The following is an 18183-nucleotide window of genomic DNA, read 5'->3' as shown; positions in this document are numbered from 1 at the left end:
CAGTGCAGAGCTCATGAACACAGGTTTTTACAGTTCTGTTCTGCCCAGAGACATCTCAAAGTTCCCTTTACTCAATACTATGTGACGTGTGATAGTTTGAGGTCACATTTTTGTATTGAGGCTTTACGTTACCCATTTTGATGTTGCAGAGATGATCTATCATTAAATTGTTCCCTCCGGATATAAGATGACTCAGAACTTGCATTAAATGACAGTACATTGAAATGACAACCTCGGCACTGCTACATATGTAATGGCTCCTTGTATCTCCCACCCAGGGGTTCAGCGCCAGGTGGCCAGATGTGTTAGCAAAGGAAAAGGTGTGGTGAAATATACCTTCTGTGATCCCAACGAGCAGCCGATGTCAAGGCAGAAGAAGTGCAACCTGCAGGACTGCCCGGCCAGGTGAGCACACGCCGACCTGGGGAAAGTGTAGTAACAATGTAGACAAGTGTCCAGTTTACGTCCTATGAAAATCAGAGAAGAGGACTTGAACTCTATAGTGCCACCTATAGGAAGTAGCGATCCTACAAGTCACCATTGACCCTCTAACAAGCCTTGAAATGTGACTTAGGATAAAAGCCAAATCAGAATCTCAGTTTGCAGAAACAGTGTTTCTGGGTTGTTCCCCTTGTCAGTGCAAAGTATGAGAACTGATTTGGGTAGATGAGAGGCTCTGGACTGAGGTCTAAGGGGTAATGATTCTTACACTCCTTACAGTTTCACTGCTTGTTGTCATTCACTAGGAACCTTCAATGTTGCATCGTCAATAATATGAATGCATGATGTGTAAGGGTCAGCCACTACCGTAGTCATGGCAGAGGACTCCGGGGCAACGGTGTCCTGGCCTCCTCTCATATAGACATGACAGCTTCCTTTCAGCATACCTGCAGCTCCATTCTTCTTAGGACATTTTGTAATGCATGGCACATTTTCCTCAGACAATGTGGAACAAACAGAGTCACAGTCCCGCTCAACTTTAACAATAACAGCTTTACTCATTTTTGTGCACAGCACATCCATTTTCTTTACATCAGTTACCTCAGATTCCACAATGCACAATTCTGTCACTTTCTGTATGCTGTCACTGACTTCCTTCAGCATATCTCTGGGACATCCCGTCCCGTTCAGCATCATAGCATCCTCTTTGTCTAGCTTCACCATTTTTGGGAGTTCCCCTGTCTGTTTCACCCCAGACAAAAGGGCATCTGCCCATGTAGCAAGCTGACTCATAATGAGCGATCTGTGCTGCCGTCCCGCTACCAACTGTCTCACTACCATCTGTAGTGTAGTTATCTGCACTGCTATGTTTCTGCGCTGCTGTGAACTATGCTGGTGTGATCTGCGCTGCTGAGTTCTGCAGTGTTGTCATCTGTGGCCCTCAGGCCCTGGACAGCTCGGCCCATGTAGGTTACAGAGCTGTCTGCCCTGTCAGGGCGCTCCTGCCCAACTGACTCAAATCTCAGCTGTTCCTCAGCTTAATGGCAGTTAGCTCCTCCTACTTTAACTATTTACAGGCTGAGTATGAACTCCACCCCCCATCTAGTGGCCTAACTGGGGTACTACACTTTCCCTACAACTATAACAGTAGTTATACATAGCATTAACATAAATATACATTACACTTTTATCCCTTAAGGTAATACACAGAATAGTGTAGCAGTACCTATGTGACACACACATAATGGTAATACACATGAACGTGTCGCAGTACCAGTAAAATATGAGAAAGAGATAAAAGATAGACCAATAACATTTTCCATTCCCTTACAATACAGCCGTCCTTATGGAGAATTTGGTCAGACAGGAAAATTTCTCAGATCGCTTTTGAGGTTTTAAGATCAGCAAGTAGAACAAAGAGCCGAGTTGTCAAGAAATTTTAAAGGGTTATCCCCAAAAAATCAAATTTTCAGGGTTTTTCAGAGCCTCATTCTCGGGATTACTGCGGGTCCATACTTTATCCTCTGTCATATGGATAGGGAAAAACTAGATTTTTTTTCAGCAATAAAACTTTAATGTTTGCTTCCAAATTCGGCTTACCCCGTATTCACTGGGGCTCCATAGTAAATGTTCCATCCCCCCCCCCAGAAAAAAAAATACAGCAGGAGAGAGGGATATGTATTGTGGAAAGAACACAGTAATTATGCCCCTATTGAAGCCCCTTAGTGTTTTCACCTGGATTCCCTTTCATTGCCATTATATAATTAGATGTTACTTTTTTTATAAACCACACCCCGCTTTGTAGAACACGCCTACCTCTAAAAAGGACCGCCTCCGCATATGCACACAGCATATTCTGTTCCTGTGAAAAAGATAAATTCAGTTGCACATATTTTTTTTTTCCAGTGGACATGTTCTTTTTGTCAACTTGATGGACACAAAAATATACAGAACGTAAGACTTGTCCTCCAAGGAGTCTGACTATGACTACAGTGAAGGGTTAACATCCAGACATGTAAAATGATGAAATGCCACATTAGGGTCACTCTGCAGTTTGCAGTTAGGGGATTAATCTCACAAACGCTGAATTTCAACAAGACATTTGTGCTGCGTTGCTTGACAGCTCGGCTCAGGTCTCCATCTCTTCAGGAGTCAATAGAATGAATAACTTTCCATTACTTTGCATTTCGCACAATGCGAGCAGCTGGTGAGGCGGCGCGCGTCGGGGCGAGCACCACATTACATTGATTTCTCTATTAGCACTTTCTCTTTTCTAAATTGTAAATCATCATGTTTATTATTTGTGATGATGCGGGACAGGATTTCGCTGCCAGCAGTTGTACATTCAGGTTGTGGAGGAGATGAGCCTAAGTAGGGCAGCCCGAGCCACACAGGAATGACTGACTCTCAGACACATAGTAACGATCATAAACACAGTACAACCTCATGGAAGAGAATATAGGTCCAGCGGCACCACGTCCACCTCCAGTACCCAGGGTACAAGTCACATTAGACCCTAAAGGGCTGGTACAAAGATTTAGATTACATAGGAGTGCCTATAATTCCACCGGTGTTCCCAGACTCCTTGAACCAAAAGAACAAGACCCCCTGCACTTCCTTCCCCTCTCCCTAGATTCTCATAAAAGTGCCGACCCTTACAATCTTACATGCCTAAAGTTCCAGTGTCGTCTCTACACTTCCAACGCCCGGGGCACATATCCCGCCGTCTCCAAAGTGGTGGTACAATGGCTCCAATAATATAGAAATGCCTATACTTTTGGTGACACTCCCTTAACACTTTGCACCTTGGGTTCATTTTCCAGCAACACCCCACACCCCTAGCGCTGATTCCATGAATCCAATCACATAGAGGTGCTTATATTTCCAGTAACGTTGCAACATCTCCCACCAGACCCAGGGTCTGCACTGTGGATTTACATAGGACTGCAGCTACATTTATAAAGTTACCTTATAGTGTATCTCCTCCTAAACATTGCAAGTAGTTGCAGGGGTGGACACTGACAGCTTGGGGCTGTCAGAAATGTGTCTGGGCCCCCTTCCTTTTATGGTGACAAAGCTACATATATATATATAGCCACACACATTCATGTATATACACTCACTGGCCACTTTATTAGGTACACCTGTCCAACTGTGTGTTAAGACTTAATTTCTAATCAGCCAATCACATGGCGGCAACTCAGTGCATTTAGGCATGTAGACATGGTCAAGACAATCTCCTGCAGTTCAAACCGAGCATCAGTATGGGGAAGAAAGGTGATTTGAGTGCCTTTGAACGTGGCATGATTGTTGGTGCCAGAAGGGCTGGTCTGAGAATTTCAGAAACTGCTGATCTACTGGGATTTTCACGCACAACCATCTCTAGGGTTTACAGAGAATGGTCCGAAAAAGAAAAAAAATCCAGTGAGCGGCAGTTCTGTGGCCGGAAATGCCATGTTGATGCCAGAGGTCAGAGGAGAATGGGCAGACTGGTTCGAGCTGATAGAAAGGCAACAGTGACTCAAATTGCCACCCGTTACAACCAAGGTAGGCAGAAGAGCATCTCTGAACGCACAGTGCGTCGAACTTTGAGGCAGATGGGCTACAGCAGCAGAAGACCACACTGGGTACCACTCCTCTCAGCTAAGAACAGGAAACTGAGGCTACAATTTGCACAAGCTCATCGAAATTGGACAGTAGAAGATTGGAAAAACGTTGCCTGGTCTGATGAGTCTCGATTTCTGCTGCGACATTCGGATGGTAGGGTCAGAATTTGGCGTAAACAACATGAAAGCATGGATCCATCCTGCCTTGTATCAACGGTTCAGGCTGGTGGTGGTGGTGTCATGGTGTGGGGAATTTTTTCTGGGCACTCTTTGGGCCCCTTGGTACAAATTGAGCATCGTTGCAACGCCACAGCCTACCTGAGTATTGTTGCTGACCATGTCCATCCCTTTATGACCACAATGTACCCAACATCTGATGGCTACTTTCAGCAGGATAATGCGCCATGTCATAAAGCTCGAATCATCTCAGATTGGTTTCTTGAACATGACAATGAGTTTACTGTACTCAAATGGCCTCCTCAGTCACCAGATCTCAATCCAATAGAGCATCTTTGGGATGTGGTGGAACGGGAGATTCGCATCAGGGATGTGCAGCCGACAAATCTGCGCCAACTGTGTGATGCCATCTTGTCAATATGGTCCAAAATCTCTGAGGAATGCTTCCAGCACCTTGTTGAATCTCTGCCACGAAGAATTGAGGCAGTTCTGAAGGCAAAAGGGGGTCCAACCCCTTACTAGCATGGTGTACCTAATAAAGTGGCCAGTGAGTGTATATATATTACATAGTCTCCTTTATTATGTATATTGCTGTCCCTTACACAGTGCCCCCTCTTGTTATGTACAGTACCGTCCCTTACATATTGAATTTATAAAGAGCCTGTTTTTTATTACATACCATCCTGTCTTGTTAGATATATAATGCAATGATGGCTGATGGAGCATGGGAAAGCTTCCTTTCTCATGGAGGAGCTGATGGACTGGTTGTCTGGTCACCGGCTCCTCGATCAGCAGCCATTTTATACCTAAAAAGAGAGGGGACTATGTAATAAAAGAGGGCGCTGTGAATAACAAAATTAACAAGAATACACTATGTAAGAGACAGCACTATACATAACAGCAGAGGAAAGCTATATAATAAGGGACGGAACCATATATAACTTGAGAGGATGGTACGTAATAAGGGAAGGTGTTATACAAAATAAAAGAGGAAACTATCTAACTAAGGAGATGGTGTTATACAGAATTAGTGAGTACACTATATACTAAGGGACTGTGCTATACATAAGTACGTATACTATATGCTAAGGGACTGTGTTATACATAATAAGTACGTACACTATATACTAAGGGACTGTGTTAGACATAGTGAGTACACTATATAGTAAGGGACTGTGTTAGACATAATAAGTGAGTACACTATGTACTGAGGGACTGTGTTACATAATAAGCGATAATGTCTTCCTCCACCTCACCCTGTTCCTAAGGCCATTATAAGTCCCCCTTCCTCCCATCCCAATCCCCCACACCCCTCATTGGCCTCCACATCCCGCATCCCATTATTGTCCTCTCCCCCACCCCATCATTGCCCTCTTCACCACCTCCATCATTGCCTTCTCCCCCACCACTCCCATCATTGCCCATTCCACCACCTCCATCATTTCCTCCTCCTCCATCACCCCCATCATTCCCCTACATACTCACACACATACACACACACACACACTGACACTTAGGCACACATACATACACACACCAATACATAGACACACATACATACACACACACTGATGCATATACACACACACAGCACCTCTCACCTGTTCACAGCATCACCGGCGCCCGAGCTTCCTTGCTCTTGAACAGCGGCCGCTGAATGATGACGTCATCCAGCGGGGCTGCTCTCTGTGTCAGAGACAGGAAGCAGGACAGATCCTTGCAGCTCCGCTCCTGCTATGTTCTCATGTAGGCAGTGGAGCTTCTGGGATCGCTCCCTGCCCACCGCACATGAGGGCAATCTGGCCTTGGGCCCCAGTGCAGCCGCACTGGTTGAACCGGCGGTATGTCCGCCCATGTGTAGTTGACCAGTCTCTTAGCTGCTGTTGCTCTACTGTCCACCAACACCGCAAGCTTCTGATCACTGACCTTATCCCTTTTAGACATGCAGCAAATCGGTCCTGTAGCACTTTGCTTCCATCATCTCGACGCTGTTCTTCAGATTTACAGTCTGCATCTATATTTTTAAAAATCTACCGGGTGCTCTCCTACAATAACTCGATGCAAAAATTGTTTCCGCTCCCCGGTTTAGCTTTTAGTCAAATCCACAGGACACTTTCTTGTCTACGAACCATGCCACAAAGACATGTGATCATGAATGTTCCTGATCCCCGCAGCTGCATGGTACTTTACTTATGGGAGCAAGTAAATATGTAAAGACAAGAAGCTGAAACTATGAGCAGCCATCTTGGGGTCTATGGAGAGTTGTCTTTGGTTACCCAGCCACCCACCTCAATTAAAGTCCTAACAACTCTTTGCTCCCATCTTCTCTCTCCCTTCTTGATTGTTATCAGGGCTGGGACAAAGTATTTTGATGCTCTAGGCAGATGAAGCCCCCCTCTCCCACCCCCCCCAAAGAACCTTCAGCCCCCAAGTAAAGGAATGGGTCAGAGACTATGGCAAGAGGTACCCTTCCGCACCCCCTCTCCCTCACTGATGGGTCAGGTATCAAGCACTGACAAGAACTTCCACTAGAATAGTTACCTTTTTCACCAAAAACTACCAGCAAAGTAAAAAAAAAGTTATCTACTTTAGGGGTGAGGCTCAATGGGGAGCACATTTTCAAAGTTAGATATTGAATCATTCATAGTTTGTGGACCATTTACACAATTCAAATTACAATGTTCATTCCTGATGTCCCATATTTTAAAAATCAAACCCAAGAACAGTCATGGAAACTAATATGACTTTACCATAATGTGGGTCGTTTCAGTTAAAGTGGCCATCATTTGGTGGATACCCTAATGTGAGCTAAACAGACCCCATTACAGATTGAGGGATACAGATACATATGATGGTTTTTAGTTTGTCATGTGACAAATACAGTTTGTAACAAAACTGATGGTGGATCTGGTGCAGTTGTGGATTCTGCCGTGGAACTGACGCCGATTAGGTGCAGACTTCATCCTCCGCATCGCACGGTGAAAATCCGCCGAAAAAATGACATGATGCAGAATACAAATTGTGCGCCACAGGTCAATTTTTAGCATAGAAATTACCGACCTTATTAATATTCTCATTCATTTTATTACTACTGTAATTCTCTGTAGATTTTCCATTTGCAAATCCAGATGGAAAATCCATAGTAAACTTGCAACGTGTGAACACAGCCTTATGGTAGTCCATGTACAGGCACAGAAAGAGTTAACCAGCAAACTCCGATCTGCCCCACCTGTGCTGCATTCATACTTCTGCTCCATGGCACGATCAATGAAGCGAACATGTCGAATTATTTAAAATCCATAAAATTAATGTATTACTTTACTGAACCGTGCGCAGGAGATTGGCCAGAAAGACGCTCACATATTATGTTCCAGAATATTTCCAATTAAGCAAATTTTCACTTTAGACTTTCGCTGGGAAATGTGTTTGATACTTAAAAGAAAAAAAAGTACAGAGAGAACAAATAATTTGCTGATGCATGAGACAGAGCTGCATTAATATTCAATCTACGAGCTTTGATGATGAGCGTTACAGTGTTGGCGTGGAGATTCTGCCTAGAACATGGCATCTATAGAAGTCCACCGGACAGCTCAGCGCAGGAGCGGGTATAAGCAAGGTATTCTTTCCTTCATGTATAGGTTTATATGACCTGCATTTAAAGGAACATTAATATTATTTTAATGACTTCCATGTTGGCAGCCCCCTTTTTTCCTGCAGGCTTCGTGCGCTGTACGACAGGGAGTAAATGGACGGAACGCGGTCAATACCCTAATATAGTCTACAGGAGGTGATGGAGATGGGGGGTGCTAATAGTAACACTCCACACAGCCGCAATGGGGCCAGTGAGTTGGGGTGGGGGGCAGAGCCGATCTGTTCCACCATTCAGTCTGTGCGTCTGAGTCACAAGATTGACCAACACATCAGTGGAACAGGGGGAGGTGAGTAATTCTTTTTCATTTTTATTGTAACAGTCAGCGCTTGTTGAAACCTGTGGCAGCATCTTACTGTTTGGGGGCTTTGGGTCCATCAATCTGTGTGTGGGGAATGTGGGGTCCAACATACTTGTGTGTGGGAGATGTAGGGTCCATCATACTGTGTATGGGAGAAATGTGGGGTAAATTATATTGTGTGTGGGGGGGGGATCCATTATTTTGTATGTGAGGGGAGTGTGGTCCATCATACTATGTGGGGGGATGTAGGGTCCATCATACTGTGTGTGGGGGGATGTAATGTCCATTATTTTGTGTTTCGGGGGAGTGGAGTCCATCATACTGTCTGTGGGAGGAGTATGGGGTCCAATATACTGTGTGTTTGGAGATGTGAGGTCCATCATATTGTGTGTGTGGGGTCCATTATATTGCGTGGGCAGTATGTAGGATCTAGCATTCTGTGTGTGGGGACCATCCTATTGTGTGTAAGGGGTTGTGGGGGCCACCATACTGTACCCTATAATACAATAGTGCTGTGTTAATCCCCCACCCTCTTATGATAATGCAATGTCTTTACTAACCTTAATGATTGTACTGACAATCCTATGATGAGATGACTCTGCTGGCCAGTCCAAGTTTACACAGTAAAGCGGAAGCATAAGCATGTCAGTGGTTAGTCTAAAAATTATTTCCAAACTGAAATATTATTTTTGTTTAGGGCTAGTCAGTAGCCACATAAAAAAGAAAGAAAAACCTAAATTAAATAATGCATTTTATACCCATCCGAAAAGTCTCTCCAATAATGCCCGATACACAGCTGTTCTCTTTTAAAGGGATATTCCCATCTTGACAGATGGATATTGTTAGTAAATCTTGTAAATACAAGCAATTTTGCAATTTATTGTACTGTTTAATAAAACTTTCAGCCATTCTTGAAATATTAACATTTGTCTTTTGTTTACAGTTCGTTTCCTTGGAGACCGACCACTGCTAGACAGTAGAACATGCAGCGTGCTTACAAGCTCTTTTCTATTGAGCTTGTAAGCACTGATTTGCTGCTGGCCGGGGTAGATGGAGTGTGCCTTTACTTCATAATCCCGGCTAGTTTCAGCTCGCTGTCGTTACCTTAGACAACATGCTGTAAACAGAAGAAAAGAGTTAATATTGTGAGAACATCTGCAAATTTTAATAAGCAGTAAATTGCAGAAGTATACAAGACAAAAAATTGATTATGAAGATGGTAATAACCCCTTAAGGGAAAGTATCTTCCAAAGCTGTATACAACCAGCAAAACCTTGATTTGCACTGATGAGGGGCAAGAACCTCAAAACAGCTGTCTGTAGGTGAGACCTTAGCTAATATCCCTTTGGCAAGGCTGGTTAAAGGTCAAATATTGACATATAGGGTTGCTACTAGTGATGAGCGAGCATGCTCAGGCAAGTTTGTTACTCGATCGAGCATTAGGGCGATCGGGCACACTCATTGCTCGGCCGAGTATCGTGGGTGCTCGAGCGCTATGCTAAAGCCATGTTGGATACTGGCATTACTGTGATTAGCCAGCCGCATCAAGTCATTGGGTTTATCCAAGACCCAGGGACCCGATGCTCGGCCCACTGACCTCTGAAATCAGAGGATAAATAAATATTCACTGCTTCCCCCAACCATCTTCTCTCGGCACTAAGAGATGAAAGGGGGAAAAGCTCTGAATATTCATAAAGCATTTACATCTGCTTACCTGCCAGATGAATTATTTCAAAAGGAATAAACACACACAAAAGTTATTTATTTAAAAAAAACATTCCCTGACAATTCCCCTAATTTACTCATTTATTAGAAAGTAAAGTTCCCGCGCAGCTCTGACGTAGTCCACTGCACCAAGATCAGCGCTCCGACGTCCACAGCATATGAAGCCTCATTCATAGGACGAAGCCTCATTCATAGGACGAAGCTTAATATGCTGTAGCAGCCGCTTCTGGCTCTTACACTGAGGGTAACAAGAGAGCCGGCCACTGTGACGAGTTGTGACATCATGAAGGTTACCCATCGGTCACAGCCGTCAATTCCCACGCTGCCTTCTGTGTGCCATTCGGTAGCCTTACTGAAGTCACCGCTGGTCACAGACACTGTCTGCTATCGCGGAGCACTGCGAGATCCGGTAGTGGGTGCTGATGTGACACGAGCAGGCCCATTAAACAATGGGCCTTCACAGCCTGACAATATAAGCATAAAGCTATCAGCTTTCCCTTAGCTGGTTATTAAAGCGAGATTCCACGCCATTTTTTACAAATGTATTCCTCCAAAGCTTCCGGATATTTCTCTATCTATCCATCTCCCTATCTATCTCTTCAACTAAGTCTTTTTTCCTTTTCTTTCAACTAGCTTTAATCAAAATTCATTGCTGTACAAAAACATAGGTAAAAAATTCAATAAAAAATGTGATAAAACATGCAGCACGTGCAGACAGTCGGGAGCCATTAAGATTAGTGGAGTTCCCATCTGCTGCGACAGAGTTTACAGCCTCCAGTTGCTCTAGTCCACGTGATCTGGCGGAATCACTGTATTATGTCGGACTGCCGGATAGCCTTAAATGTTTATACAAATCACAGTTGTAATCAACTCCAAATTTTATTACTCCGATAGCCACCACACTAGGGCAATCGGGAAGAGCTGAGAGAGGGTGCCAGAACTGGCGCATCTAATGTGATGTGCCAGTTCTGGGGCAGTTGCAGGCTGGTATTTTTAGACAGGGAAGGGGACAATAACCAGGAACCTTCCCAGCCTGATAATATCAACCCCACAGCTTTCTGTTTGCCTTAGCTGGTTATTAAAAATAGGAGGGAGACCTCAAGTCATTTTTTTTAAATTAGTTATTTATTGCTAATAACAACAAGGAAATACAGTGAGAGATGGCTTTTTTCTTCTTTTTTTATATTGCCTTATATACAAGTCATTACACAGGAAACATTTCCTGACATTTTTTCCTGTAAAATTCATTTTATCTTTGTTTCTTATTTGTTTTAATGTCAGTCTGTAAAAGTGGCGTAATACTCTGACCACATTGTACCGAGCAGTGACCTGGGAGTCAGAGATATGTCCAGGGGTCTTCTCCATGCTGTTCCCATGCCATTTGAGGACTGTTTCTATCCATTTCAGCGATCTTCCGGACCCTATTGGGAGGGTCTCCCGGGAAAAATGCTCAAGTTTCCCATTGACTTCCATTGCGCTCGTTACTTGAAACGAGCACCATAGCTTTAGGATTTGCTCGATTCTAGTAGTGAGCATCCGAGCATTTTAGTACTCTCTCATCACTAGTTGCTACATCCAATAGGAGGCACTATAGCAAGATGGTTTTCATCCTACAGACGAGTTATTCTTGCTTTATGGCACTTCTATATAACATGAGGTTCTGCACATAAGAATGCAACTCTAAATCCCGCTGGCAGGTTCCCTTTAAGAGATGGATCAATACTTAACGTTGATTTATATAACCTTCATTCTGACATGAAAGACGCACACAGGCAGCCGCTATCTCCACAAACACTTGTGCCTACATTTCTTGATTGCAGGGAGGATTACCAGGAAGAGAAACACAAAGTGTCTCTGATCATAGCCTGACATTTCCTCACACATTCAAGGTTGACTTTGATTCCTCACTTGCTCTGATAATGTCTCTCTGTGCACAAAAAATAGAAGAACTGGAAACATTTCCATCTTGTTACATAAGAGATAGCAATGTTTCACTTTTAATGGGGCCCACCATTGAAAGTGTGGTGATAAATCTTTAAAGGCCTATTTCAATTGACATTCTTTACCAGTTTTGCACCATGTTTCCTCTACTGTGGTCTCCAACCCTTCTCTTTTTTAGATCCTATGTGACTATGGTGGCCACAACTATGGTGACTGTACTCTAGATTAGTATTTAAAAACGTACTGCCGCCATTTGACCAATGACTGTAGTCCTAGTGATGTACTGACGGTGGTCCTAGTAATGTATTCATGTACTGACTGTGGTCCTGGTGATGTATACATGTACTGACAGTGGTCCTGGTAATGTATTCATGTACTGACGGTGGTCCTAGTAATGTATTCATGTACTGACTGTGGTCCTGGTGATGTATACATGTACTGACAGTGGTCCTGGTGATGTATACATGTACTGACAGTGGTCCTAGTAATGTATTCATGTACTGACGGTGGTCCTAGTGATGTATTCATGTACTGACTGTGGTTCTAGTAATGTATTCATGTACTGACAGTGGTCCTAGTGATGTATACATGTACTGACAGTGGTCCTAGTAATGTATTCATGTACTGACTGTGGTCCTGGTGATGTATTCATGTACTGACAGTGGTCCTAGTAATGTATTCATGTACTGACAGTGGTCCTAGTAATGTATTCATGTACTGACTGTGGTCCTGGTGATGTATACATGTACTGACGGTGGTCCTAGTAATGTATTCATGTACTGACTGTGGTCCTGGTGATGTATTCATGTACTGACTGTGGTCCTGGTGATGTATACATGTACTGACAGTGGTCCTAGTAATGTATTCATGTACTGACGGTGGTCCTAGTAATGTATTCATGTACTGACGGTGGTCTTGGTGATGTATACATGTACTGACGGTGGTCCTAGTAATGTATTCATGTACTGACGGTGGTCCTAGTAATGTATTCATGTACTGACTGTGGTCCTGGTGATGTATACATGTACTGACAGTGGTCCTAGTAATGTATTCATGTACTGACTGTGGTCCTGGTGATGTATTCATGTACTGACAGTGGTCCTAGTAATGTATTCATGTACTGACTGTGGTCCTGGTGATGTATTCATGTACTGACAGTGGTCCTAGTAATGTATTCATGTACTGACAGTGGTCCTAGTAATGTATTCATGTACTGACTGTGGTCCTGGTGATGTATACATGTACTGACGGTGGTCCTAGTAATGTATTCATGTACTGACAGTGGTCCTAGTAATGTATTCATGTACTGACTGTGGTCCTGGTGATGTATTCATGTACTGACAGTGGTCCTAGTAATGTATTCATGTACTGACAGTGGTCCTAGTAATGTATTCATGTACTGACTGTGGTCCTGGTGATGTATTCATGTACTGACAGTGGTCCTAGTAATGTATTCATGTACTGACAGTGGTCCTAGTAATGTATTCATGTACTGACTGTGGTCCTGGTGATGTATACATGTACTGACGGTGGTCCTAGTAATGTATTCATGTACTGACTGTGGTCCTGGTGATGTATTCATGTACTGACTGTGGTCCTGGTGATGTATACATGTACTGACAGTGGTCCTAGTAATGTATTCATGTACTGACGGTGGTCCTAGTAATGTATTCATGTACTGACGGTGGTCTTGGTGATGTATACATGTACTGACGGTGGTCCTAGTAATGTATTCATGTACTGACGGTGGTCCTAGTAATGTATTCATGTACTGACTGTGGTCCTGGTGATGTATACATGTACTGACAGTGGTCCTAGTAATGTATTCATGTACTGACGGTGGTCCTAGTAATGTATTCATGTACTGACTGTGGTCCTGGTGATGTATACATGTACTGACAGTGGTCCTAGTAATGTATTCATGTACTGACGGTGGTCCTAGTGATGTATTCATGTACTGACGGTGGTCTTGGTGATGTATACATGTACTGACGGTGATTCTGATTATGCAGTAATTTAAAATACTTCATGTTAAAACTGAAAAATCCTCAAAACTTAGTTTTGAGATTATCAGGAGGATTTAGTTGAGTTTTCTGCTTAGTTTTTGCTCAGAAACGTCAATGTAATTTTGAGTGTGTCAACATTTTTTTTGGAGCAGAAACCAAAGCAGAATCTTCTCAAAAACTCAACTTGGTTCTGATGATGTATTAATGTACTGATGGTGGTTCTGGGGATGTATTCATGTAAGTACCCATTTACATTTTTTTAGCGGCCCTTCGGGTTGGTTCAGTATGACAATGTGGCCCTTGGACCAAAAACGTCAACCTCTGCTCTAAGGGGTGGAATGTAATCCTGCTGCGAGTTCACATGGACAGCTCAGGCATTGATGCAAAGCACGGGGAACCTTGAGCAGGGTATATGGCCAGGATGTCAGAAGCAGGAAAGAAAAGCACTTTGGTGTAGTAGAGCTGAGTGAGCAGACAGCACACAGGAACAGCAGACACAGATTGGCAGACAGGCACCTTATTGCAGTTTGAGCCAATTCTGCAGACAGCACTCAAGAACAGCAGAGCAGGATTTCAAGACAAGACAGGCACCTTGTTATAAAAGAGAAAATTGTGTAAATAGCAGCTAGAAATAGCAGAGCCAGATTGGCATACAAGCATCTCACTGTAGCATAGCCAAGTGTGCTGACAGCACCCAGGCACAGCAGAGCTGGATTGGCAGACATGCACCTTGTTAAAGCCGAACGGAATATGCAAGATGGCAGAGACGTGTTTGGAGACACACTTTTGGAGCACTGAGGCATAGACCAGTGATGCTAAGTAGGATTTGTCTTATGGAAGACCGAGCATTGTAGCCAACATGAAAGCTGCACTACCTGAATACTCAGGTGTCATGCAGCTGCCTGAACAGGTCTTAAAAGGCCCAGAGACATGACATCAGAGGCACGTGTCCTGATAAAAGTGATGAAATCAGAGAGAGAAAGCTGCCAAAGAGGGAAGATGTGCAAACTGGTGCTGGAGCCAGGACAGGCGAGTAACATTTGGCAATAATTTTTGGCTACGATTTTCACTAATTGCGTTAACAAAATGTTGCAAGCCTGCTCGACTAAGCATTTAATAGGCATTTTGTAATTAGCACACATTTTTTCCAAAACTGGCACAATTTTGCTCTGCAAGAGCCTCCTTTGTAATGGAGCGGAGAGCTCAGGTCCCCCATTTTTGTGATTATGGGGGTCCCCAGCGATCAGAGATTTATTAGCTTTCGGACGAGAGGTTTGAATGTTTGTGAAATATTCATGTACAATATAACAGTAGACAGAGAGCGAACAGCTGTGGCCATGACATGATTCCCCACATCCAGATACAAGTGGCAGAAGAGGTCAGTGCGGAGTCGCATCGCAATTTACTTACCATATTTTGCAGATTTAATATTCGTGCATTTTCCTCCCATTTAGTCCTCTCTTATTGCTGAATTTGTAGATGGCATTTCCCTCTAATATGAGATTTATCATCCTCTAATCCTGATTTATGGCACCAGCTGTAGAGATCATTATGGCCGGGGTAATGCTGGTCCCATTATCTGATAATAACCCGCACTCCTATGAATGGACATTGTAAGCAATCTCTGGGATCTAAAGGACATGACATGAAATGCATGAGCCGATTATCTGGTTTTTGGCCGGAGTCTGCTTTTCGTTTGCGCGTTAATTAGAAATAACCAGACTGGATATCTCATCCCAAATTGAAGCGGCAGACCCATTATTGGAGGATTTTATACTAAACCTGTTTAGTGTCAGTCGAAATCAAATTATCCGTCATCTACTTCTGTTCTGTTTCGTGGATTCGTTGAGGAGCGGACAGAGCTTTCTTGACAGTTCTAGACTTTTGGGAAATGATCTGTAAATTATTATCAAAGTCATTATGAATTTCCTCAAATTTTGGAATTTTGAAAAATCTGAAATTTTTTGAATTTGAGTTGCACAAATCCATGAAAATGACGATCAACCGGCCACCATTTTACTACCTTTATTCTCACATGTCCTGGGTCCGCAACAGACTCCTTATGCCATGTCCTTCTAGGCTGTCTGGTTTTATGTCCAGCCAGGTCTCCGTTTTTTCGGGCGCTGAGGCTCACTGTCACAGGTGTGTCAGAGGCTGCAGACAGTTGCACAGCATCTGTCTGCACAAGATCTCCGGTTGGCTTTGCAGACACCTTCCTAGTCCTTCTGACTCTTGGACCCAGTGGCAACCTACCCCCCGTCTCTAATTGACACACCTGGACCTGGGTGTTTATAGACTTCCTGGCTACTTCTGAGAATCGCCGATGATATTTCCATTTCCCCCTGTTGAGGCTTGAAGCTACAGCAGTTGGCTATCATCTCTTTGGTGCTGTTGGAGGACGTCTATGTTACCTTTCTGAGTCTACTCAAGATAAGTGTTCCCCTCGTTTGTCTATCCCAGCTGTCTTTAGTTGTTGGGGCATTGACTGGTGCTCATCCTGTCTATCCCTAAGCAGCGCTTATTTCCTGGGTCTGGCAGGGATTAGGTTCCTGCTCAGCGATAGGTGCAGAACCTATATAGGGATGTGTAGGGCAGACAGGGCGACTTTAGATCTGCCTAGGGGTTTCCACTTCCCCCTTCCCTTGAGTTCAGCACCCTTTCCTCATCCCTTCATGTTGCACTTAGTCTTCCCACACTCACCCAATTATTAAGAGGGTGGGTGGCTCGGACTGCATCCAATCTGCCGAACGGTTCAAGCCAATCTATTGTTTTCAGAAGAATTTTGCTCACCTCTCCATTAACTCAAGGGCTTCTAAAGGTTAAAAATAACAGTAGTTTACTCATCTCTCCAGCACAAGTTTTCCACCGCTGCTCCTGATGATTATTTACAGTTGGCAGTGGTGACATCATGACTACATGTCTGCCTCGTGACTGCTGCAGCCAATCACTGGGATCAATGTTTATGATGATAGATGGCACAGGACTCCTATCGGTTTGGCGAGTGGGGAGTTCCACAGTGGGTGACAGCTGTGCCATTGGCCAAAGTAGATTCACAGAGCGAGAAGGCACCTTCTGTAAGCCAATCTACGCCCCCGTAAGGTGATTATGAGATGCCAATTAGTTGTCATAGCAGCTGAGGGTCTAACATTGGTCTTCTATGTGGCGGATAATAATTGACATTATACACTGCGATAAACTAGTCCTCCAGTGTATTATCTACGCGATCAAAGGATTGCAAGGTCAAGTCCCATGGTGAGCCTAAGGCTACTTTCAGACTTGCGTTAGGAGGCGCTAAATATAGGGTACACTGGTCGCATGCAGCATCATGCGCCCATAGGAGGAGCTGACAGGAGGAGGCGCAGCCGGGCGCGGAGCTTAGCGGCGGCCCTGCGCCTCCTAATGCAAGTCTGAAAGTAGCCTAAAAAAGTGCAAAAAAAGTAAAAGCAAAGAAAATGTATAAACTGGATTGTAACAACCCTTAGAATTACGTGAACGTATTGTTTATATCACATTACAATATTGTAGAAAAAAGAGCTCAAAAAGCAATACACATTGCTGTTTTTTGCACTCCACCATAATGTTATTCAATGCAAGATATATACAGTGTTGGACAAAAGTATTGACACCCCTGCAATTCTGTCAGATAATACTCTGTTTCTTCCTGAAAATGATTGCAATCACAAATTCTTTGATATTATTATCTTCATTTAATTTGCTTCCAAGGAAAAAACACAAAAGAGAACAAAGCAAAAAGCAAATCATTGATCATTTCACACAAAACTCCAAAAATGGGCCTGACAAAAGTATTGGCACCCTCAGTCTAATACTTGGTTGCACAACCTTTAGCCAAAATAACTGCGAACAACCGCTTCCGGTAACCATCAATGAGTTTCTTACAATGCTCTGCTGGAATTTTAGACCATTCTTCTTTGGCAAACTGCTCCAGGTCCCTGATATTTGAAGGTTGCCTTCTCCAAACTGCCATTTTGAGCTCTCTCCACAGTTGTTCTATGGAATTCAGGTCCGGACTCATGGCTGGCCACCTTAGAAGTCTCCAGTGCTTTCTCTCAAACCATTTTCTAGTGCTTTTTGAAGTGTGTTTTGGGCCATTGTTCTGCTGGAAGACCCATGACCTCTGAGGGAGACCCAGCTTTCTCACACTGGGCCCTACATTATGCTGCAAAATTTGCTGGTAGTCTTCAGACTTCATAATGCCATGCACACGGTCAAGCAGTCCAGTGCCAGAGGCAGCAAAGCAACCCCAAAACATCAGGGAACCTCCGCCATGTTTGACTGTAGGGACCGTGTTCTTTTCTTTGAATGCCTCTTTTTTTTTCC

At 43.7% G+C, this 18183-nt stretch overlaps 1 protein-coding gene across 1 annotated transcript in view; it reads left to right on the top strand.

The window, feature by feature from the left end:
• The window catches only part of ADAMTS12 (ADAM metallopeptidase with thrombospondin type 1 motif 12), a 609414-nt gene that overhangs the window by 461012 nt on the left and 130219 nt on the right, over positions 1-18183 (top strand). Inside the window, exon 19 of the mRNA XM_073543900.1 lies at positions 279-405. Coding sequence (XP_073400001.1) covers positions 279-405 — 127 coding nt within the window. The remainder of the gene's footprint in view (positions 1-278; positions 406-18183) is intronic.

Source organism: Dendrobates tinctorius, unplaced genomic scaffold (genome assembly GCF_039654945.1).
Source record: "Dendrobates tinctorius isolate UK_male_01 unplaced genomic scaffold, ASM3965494v1 ptg000135l, whole genome shotgun sequence".
Classification (NCBI taxonomy): Eukaryota; Metazoa; Chordata; class Amphibia; order Anura; family Dendrobatidae; genus Dendrobates; species Dendrobates tinctorius.
Note: the sequence above shows the minus strand (reverse complement) of the source record. Positions and strands in the feature narration are given on the sequence as shown.